The 8,303-nt window shown below is 36.5% G+C and overlaps 1 protein-coding gene across 1 annotated transcript in view; it reads right to left on the bottom strand.

The window, feature by feature from the left end:
- Nucleotides 1–983: 983 nt before the first annotated feature.
- Nucleotides 984–8,303, bottom strand: part of TSGA10 (testis specific, 10) — a gene marked incomplete at both ends in the record, with an annotated part of 23,363 nt that continues 16,043 nt past the window's right edge. The window contains 5 exons of the mRNA XM_010023150.1: nt 984–1,114; nt 4,145–4,253; nt 4,549–4,751; nt 6,798–6,983; nt 7,556–7,666. Of these exons, the coding sequence (XP_010021452.1) occupies nt 984–1,114; nt 4,145–4,253; nt 4,549–4,751; nt 6,798–6,983; nt 7,556–7,666 (740 nt within the window). The remainder of the gene's footprint in view (nt 1,115–4,144; nt 4,254–4,548; nt 4,752–6,797; nt 6,984–7,555; nt 7,667–8,303) is intronic.

The raw sequence follows: 8,303 nt of genomic DNA, 5'->3' as shown, positions 1-8,303 counted from the left end.
AAACCGTTCCCAGATACAATGCTTATTTCAACAAATTTAAGAGCTACGCTGTACTCAGACTAAGGAGGAGTAGACACAATCCTATCAGAGGAATGAAGACTCCCTGTACTATCAAGGCCTGGCAATAGCTACAAAATCACTGTCTTGCACAGCTGTGTTTTCCTCCTAAGGGCACCAGAACCAGCCCACTGACCTGAGGAAACTTGTCTCATATTCTTAGAGAAGCCTTTGATAATGAAGATGAATCACATGCCAAAGGTAGTCATCTCAGTTTACAAAGTATTAACAAAATTCCTATTGAAAGTAGATAGCCATCTCAAAAGCACAAACTATTTCCTGGAAGTCATGAATTGAGAATTTTTCCCCCTCAATGGGCAATTTTTTTTAATGCAGGCTGCCATCAATCTACCAAAAATGTGTGATGCAACAAGCATGCTGCTACCAAATATGAAACTAAGCTGAGACCAAAACTGGCAAGGGAGTACCTCCATACTGTGGAGGCTCCATTTCACTGATTCTTAAAAGGAAGATAGGCTTGCTCCTCCTCAGGGTTACAAGTAGTTGAAGATTTTTAGAATGCATTTATGTTTCTTGTAAAACTTGCTCATATATAGAGTAAAAACTATGTGGAAAACTGCTAGAAGAAGAAAGGCTGTATAGTTAAGAGCTTTTCGGCAGGAAAGATGAAAATACTTAGATCTGGTGGCAAGTTAAGTAGAGATTTTCTGTAGCATCTTTTTATTACTGTTTGAAGAATTTATGACTATAGCATCCCGGTGTAAGTAGTTGCTATTTGATACAGCTCAATAAAATAAAATAAAAGGAGTATCATCAAAATATTGTGGTGCTGAATCTTCTTGTAATTTTACTTGGAGCAATGAAATTCAGTCAATATTTCAATGAGAAATACCAGAGTTCACCCATTTATTTATTTATTTATTCCCTCTCAGTGTTTGGAACTTAAATGTTGTTAAACCACTTACCCTTCCAGGGAGCAGTCTGGAGACCAATCAGGAAATGGCTGACGGGAATGTTCAGGTGATGATGTTCTTAATGTAGAGTTTAACTGATACGAGATCATACGATTCCGACGTTGAAGCTCCTTTACAACACGCTCCCTAAATAAACATTATTTTACAGTGAGACTACGCATTTTCCAAAAATCATTAAAATTATCTCAGTCATTATCATGAATTTTCTTCGCTATTTCAGATTGTCAGCTTTTTTGTTTTATTTTAGAAGGAGATGTGATGTTCAGCATATACTTCTCTGGAAGACAGACTCTCTATATTACTCTCTTAGTCAGATTTTATTCTACATATTCATTGCCTCTATTTTGCCTAAAAGAGAGAAGCTAGCCATGGTTGCTGCATGGTTGCTCTTAAAAACTGTAAAAAATCTCTTGGGAGGAAAAGCCTAATTTTCAGGTTGTTCACTAGTCTGCAACATAAGGACAATCACTAAAATCAGCAATTATATTAATATAAGAACAGTGTTGCTTGCAGTATTCCTGTGCTGTTTGAGTTGGCAAGGCCAGTAGACTGGATTCTACCTGAAGTGCCCTGAAACTGGTTGATATTTAAGACATGCTGGACTCCCCAGTGGGAAAGTTGTAAAATGGTAGTCTAGTCATTTTGACTGCAAGGGGTGCAGCCTGGATACTGGATCAATCCTTAACTCCTGCATCGGGGTATACAAGGAGGAAGTATGTGGGATCTGATACTACATCGGAAAACTGACTGACAGTCCCTGTGCTTGGTCACCACAATCAGAACAGGGCAATAAATCAAACCTGTTCTTCCCATGTGAGTCCAAACTGCTTCTGCAGTCAGGAGGATGGGAGGAATAGGGAGGTGCTTTTCCCAACTGGTAAAGAAAAACTCAGATGGATTAAGCCTTGTGGTATCACTGTGTTGATGTTCATTCAAGGCCTGACAGTGTTGGCACTTCCACCTCCTAATTTGATGTATTACTTCATTCTGCACCAAGGCAGTAAACTAACACAACTAGCTAAATCAGTGTTAGAACAAGGGTATCATCTACCCACTTCTTTAACAATAACCAAAAAAAAGTCAGTACTCATATCTGCTGCTTCCATTATATACTATCATGATACTGACTTTAATGATAGGATTTTTTTCCTCTCTGGCTAATTTTCTGGTTTTCACTTGCCAGTACCAGCAAAATAGAGGGACTGTAAGAAGCCACCTTGGAGCTTTAATCCCCTTCCTTGCAAGCATGAGATAGATACCTGCTCTTATAAAGCATGACTTTCTGAGGAAAAACAGAAAACAAATAGAATTCTTGTAACCCTTGCAGAACATTGAAAGGACACTGTTTTGATTTTATGAAAAAGCCAAAAAAAAAAAGAAACAAGCTCTAGCCCTTCAAACACAGCTCAATGTAATGTCAGATTTTTATAGGAGAACTTTTCAGTCTTTGCTATCTATGATTTCGGCATACTGTTTTTGCAATTGACTTAGAGACTGCGTAACGGAATCTAGGTTTGTTCTTTCCAAAACAATTCAGGTAATTATGTTTGTAATTCTCTTGAAGTAGAAAAGAGATTCTCTTCGAGAAAGAAAACTGGTGATCTTTGCCTCGGCATAGGCTCGCTCTAATGTTTGGTTTGATAACCAATTGTAAACTAAGTGTTGATATTATTGCAACTATATGCAACCATGCAAGTAACAAATTATCCTTAACAAGGAGAAGATATTAAGTATGGAGGCTGATTCAGCTTTCTGCCAGTAAACAGAAAGCGTTTCAAGAAGACACACTTACAGTCCTTACCAAGGAGCACCCATATGCCATGAGATGGATGCACTCACATAGGGGTAGCAGAGAAACAACAGTTTGAAGAAGATACAGTTTCTTTTAAAACAAAGGCAATCCTGCACTAGTATATGGTCTAGCTCACTCTATGAGCTGAGCAAACACAAATGATTCCACCTTTTAAACTGACTTGCGCATCTAATCCAAAAGTGCTGCAGTTTTTGCCATGACTTCAGGGTAAAGCAGAATCTAATCTGAAATTGAAGCATACGCTGAGACACTTAAGAAATCCATCTTTAAAAGATCTAACCTCAGGTATGGAGATGTCCCCTCCAAAACCTTCATCCCTACTTATCAACAAAGTAATTTACTACAATTAAACAAGACACCCGATTCTCAGACCTGTGCTTCAATCACATCACACTGCTTCTTTTAGCCATCTCATTTTTATACCCAAAATAATGCCAGATACCGTAATATTTTATACTTAATACACCCATGAAATAGAGAATTACTGCTGTTTCACAGATAAGAAAACTATTGAAGACACTACATTGATAAACTCACTCATGAAGCAGGCCAGGGACTATTCTCTGGCACTGGCCAAATCAGATGAAAGAGTTTGTACATATTCTCTTCCCATGAAAAAAACACCCTACAAAACAACCAACCAACCAAAATCCACAAAAAAACAAAACCAAAACAAACAAAACCAAACAAACAACCCCACAAGAACAGCAGCAAGAAAACCCAAACCCAAACTAAACAACCCACATTCCTTTAGTCATACTGCCATTTGAGAATCATCCCCAACACCTTCTGTGCCTCAAGTAGTACCTGGTAGAATGTAGGCTGCTATAGGCTAAAATCATTCCAGACTGTGTACTAAAATTAAACTATATGGACAAGTATACGTTGTGTGTACACCTCAAGTCAATGCTCTGACCTGGGTTAGTTCATTAGTAGTGTAGCCAAAGGTTGCCATTCATATTGCCAAACTAGTGGTCTATAAATCACTTTTACAGCCAAAAAGTCACCTCGATTACCAGTACAGATAAAGACAGGCATCAGTATCAATGAATGAAGATAGATGAGCATCTTCAGGAAAGCAATCCATCCCATCCTAAACCAAGCAGTTCCAGAGAGCAGTTTATCTCACTGTGTCATTCCATTGGCCGTAAAGGGATCCTAGACAACTCATTTAGACAGCTGAACACACTAAACTTTGTGATGTGAATAGCCTCTGAACACACAGGACATGTACAGCAGAGCAAAGCCAAACTTTGCTGTTTACCCTACTAGTTAGTCTTGGTACTGTATTGCATTTCACCCCAATTAGATGCAGGAAACACAATACGAAAACACACACTTGCCTTTCAGTGCGCTCAGTCCCCAGCTGTCTTTTGGTCATATCCAGTTCCAACTCTAGCTGAGCTGCTCTGTTTCTGAGCTGAGTAAAATCTCGACTCTGCACAGCGCTGTAAAGCCCATACACTTTAATTAGATAGGAACTATAACCTCCAGGTATGTTAAGAAATACAATTATCCAAAATTAAAAGGGCAAAATGAGATCAAGAACACTACACAGAAAAGTCTGTTAGGGTTTAGCTGAGGAATCAGAAGAAGATTTTTGGTATTTTCTGCTTTTAAGGTAACAAAGGTACATTGGCCATTTGCAAATGCAGCTAGATATTAACCCGTATCTGTTTGCCTATACGCTTGGGAAGAATGAAATAAAAGAACACTGCAATATTCTCCTGGTCATTTACTCACACTTTATCTTCTGCTACAGAAAGCTGTTCCTTGAGCAACTGAATTTCAGAGTCTTTTTCTTGCTTTGCTATCTGCGACTGAAGTTCTTTCTCACGACTGGACAGAAGCAAAGATTCCAGGTTTTTCATAGCTGCTCTTTCATTTCCCAGTTGTTTTCTCAGGAGCTCTATTTCAGAATGGGATGAGTCACACTTCCTCTGCAGCTAAACAAAGATTTAAAAGTTTTAGATGTATGTTTGCTAAGCTTAGTGGCTATTAGAGTATCCTTAAAAAAAAAAAAAATGAAAAGAAAAAAGGAAGTCTGGGATCAATGACCAAAATTTGCTCTCACTCTAGGATGGATAATTAGTGTTATATTTGCCTTCAGTCACAATCCTGTGTCAGATTTATAAATTCACCCGATGCATGTATCTGAATATAAATGCATTTGATACTAATGATAAAATGCTATGAAATATAGGGATCAGTGGATTCTGTAGACAGAGTCATTAAAGAAAAGAAGTTTCACATTTTGCTGAAGCAAAGTGCAGGAAATTAAACCTGGTATAACAAACCAATATCTGCATTTTGTGTGTGAACCATTTGTGTATGAACCATTTGTCCTCAAACAAGGAAGATATGAGACAACTCAGGTCATAGGCTAAGAGCAGAGGAGAGACTATTTTTCACTTTTCAAAGCAAAACTCAAACTTTTTGTTTACTAAACTAAAAGGTTTCTTCAGTCTGAAAAACTCAATTTTCTGTCAATCAAAAATCTAGTTCTTTTGCCAATAAACAGTTTCAATATTCTGCTTTTGTATTTCAGAACAAAAGAATACTGAAAACTGCAGACAGCATAAGTTGTAGGAAAATAAACAGTATTTGAAACACCGAAAGAACAATATTATTCAGCATCAGGTTTAGTTTCCATTTTTTAATATATGTATGCTGCAATCTAGTACTGCAGACTTCTGCACTGGAATATTATGTAAAATAAAAGCCCTATCTGAAGGTTATACATGGCTGATAAAACTCTATTGATTGAAAGGTATGGAAAAATTAGCAGCTTTACTCATGGTGTATAGAAAAGGCATAAAGGTTCAAAAAGAGTGGTAGAAGCCTGTAAAGAACAAGAAACTACCTCAGCTGGAACAGAGGATGGACAGGACAGTGATAGAATCATACTAAAAATATGTAAGTAATCTGAGTATGTATGAACAACTTTTCAGAGTCTATCCAAACTGAGTTTTTAAAAATTGCCTATCAGACACTAATTTTGTAGTTTTTGTAAAAATCAAGCTCAACAGAAATTGATTTTCAAGAGAAATTAAGGAAATTTGTTAAAGAGATATTGATACTTCCTAAAACAGTCAAGTATTTTAAAGCCCATGTCAAATTTCTTTGCTAATAAACTACTTCAGCTCTTCTGCTTTCTTAGTGACTAAACGTAAAATCTGAGATATCTTTCAAGATGATCTTTGAGGTCCCTTCCAACCCAAACCATTCTATGATTCTATGAAATCTCTATTCATTTAAGCCTCGCTGTACAAACTAGGACCATGTACCAGTTTTATTGTATTTTTTAAATATCAATCTGCCACACAATCTTCCTGTGTTGTTTTGCTACTGTTATGTTCTTATCCACTTTCTGAACAGCAGCAGTTTAGTTCCCTTTGAGTATCTAATGTGCATGGCTAGCCCTCATAGCCTACAATGATATTTAGGAAGCAGAGATGATCTGCAACAAAAACTGTAACAATTGAAAACCAGATAATAGCTTATATGTTCGTAATGTATTTCCAAAGCCATGCTGTGCATTTCCCTTTAAGTTCTGCAGATTTTCAAGTGCGAAGAGGCTCTCTGGGACATCTAAAGCAGTAGAGAAAGAAGGTTGAAAACCTAGAAGCAAGAAAAGCAGGGACAGGAATGTAACAGGTGGCAAAGCACTAGGTATGTTTCCGGTATGCTGTGGAGTTATGTGTGACATTATGCCTTCAGACATTCCACACGTGAGAGCATTTTATAACTTATAATGTATATTTATTTCCTTGAAATATGCAACTACATTTTAAGATCTTTTAAGATTTTTTTCCAAGTGTGACTAGAAGAATTCTAGTCATGTCATTAAGTAAACTCAAACTTCTACAGCTTATTGTTGCAAATATCTCTAAAATATGAGAAGTGGCATTATTAAACAGTTGCAGGCTTAAAATACTACCAGATCATTTCACTATGATCTATAAACTATGGAAAGAACAATTTCAACTTACTTGCTCCATCACTCTTTCAAGGGACTCCACTTTCTCCTTCAACCTGCAGTTCTCAGCCTCTGCACTGATCAGTACCAGTCTAACAGAGCTACAATCTGCTTCTGCTTGATGGCATTTTACTTCCCAGCTTTGTCCTTGTTCACAGGCTTTGTGGTACTTCTCCAAAAGCTCACAGCTCTCTCTCTCCTAACACATAAAGCTTGTTTGTTTAATAATTTACAGTAAGCTTCACAAAATAGGGATATCTATATATCTACAGGTATGATGCAATATTGGATGTTCTCTTTCCACTGAAAACTTTGCCATTTAGCTAAAACATTGAGAGACTTCTCAAGAACCAATGTTTGTTCAAGATGGCCACATTTTAATGGTCAAAAGACACCTGTTAAAAATGGCTAGATTAATATTACAAATATGATGTATACAAATATATGGCAAAAAAAAATTTCTATTAATCCCATATGGTAATAAGACGAAAGAGTTCCAAGTCTCTGTATTATTCACTGTCTGCATTTTTAACTTTAATAAAGACATACATGTATATATATGTGTGTGTATATATACATAAAACCACAATTAAATATACTGCATTACTTGTATACTGCGAAAACAGCTAAGAAAATGTATTTAATAAATCCATATTAGTAGAATGCAAATAAGTTTTGGCTAGAAGCAAATTCTTCCATGGAGATACTGTTAAAATTTCATTTTTTGTTAAAACAACCGCTTTTATTAACAGATTTAATCCATATACTCACTTTAGACTTCAGTACATCCTTCAGCCTGACAACATCTGTGTTTAAATCCTGGGCTTTCAACTTCGTATCATCAAGCTCATCTTGGTACTTCGCTAGTTTTTTATATAATACCTATAAAGAAAGATTTGTTTCATAATGTATAATGTTTGCACCTTTAAAAAAACAGCATTAGTGCATATCTAATGCCTATGGCTTTATTAATTCATTATTCAAAGGCTACATAAAAACTAAACCATGTATATTTCAATAAACAAAATTTGCATTTGTCAAAAATATTTTCTTTCTTTGACTTACAAATAATGCTAAATCTTCTTAAAAAGAAGAAAAATGCCAATAAATGAATGTAGCAGTCAAGACGGAAAATAAAGATGGTTTATGTAGGAGCTAGATGGTCATAACAAAAGAGCTTGTCCCATTTAAGGAGCAGGGCTCATACTCAGCTCCCTCTTTTTTACACAGTACAGTCCCTCAAAAGTCCACATGTGAAAAAGCAGAAGACAGCTAAAAAAATTGAATTAACTAATTAAGAGGTTATCTCCTAATTGGGAGAAATTAAGCCACAAGTATGCGGAGAAGGGACAGAATTTCTGACAACTATTGCTCGAGAAAGAGAACAGAAAGAGAAAAAAACTGCAGAAAGGCTGTCTTGAACTGGTCTGTTCAGAAACTCTTTCTTCCTTACAAAATTACTAGAACACTCAACTGCATGAACTGGGGGAAGATGGGGAGGGATTGTGTGTGGCGAAGG

This window comes from Nestor notabilis, unplaced genomic scaffold (genome assembly GCF_000696875.1).
Source record: "Nestor notabilis isolate BGI_N333 unplaced genomic scaffold, ASM69687v1 scaffold9301, whole genome shotgun sequence".
Taxonomy (NCBI): domain Eukaryota; kingdom Metazoa; phylum Chordata; class Aves; order Psittaciformes; family Psittacidae; genus Nestor; species Nestor notabilis.
This window is presented reverse-complemented; position numbering and strand designations above follow the sequence as displayed.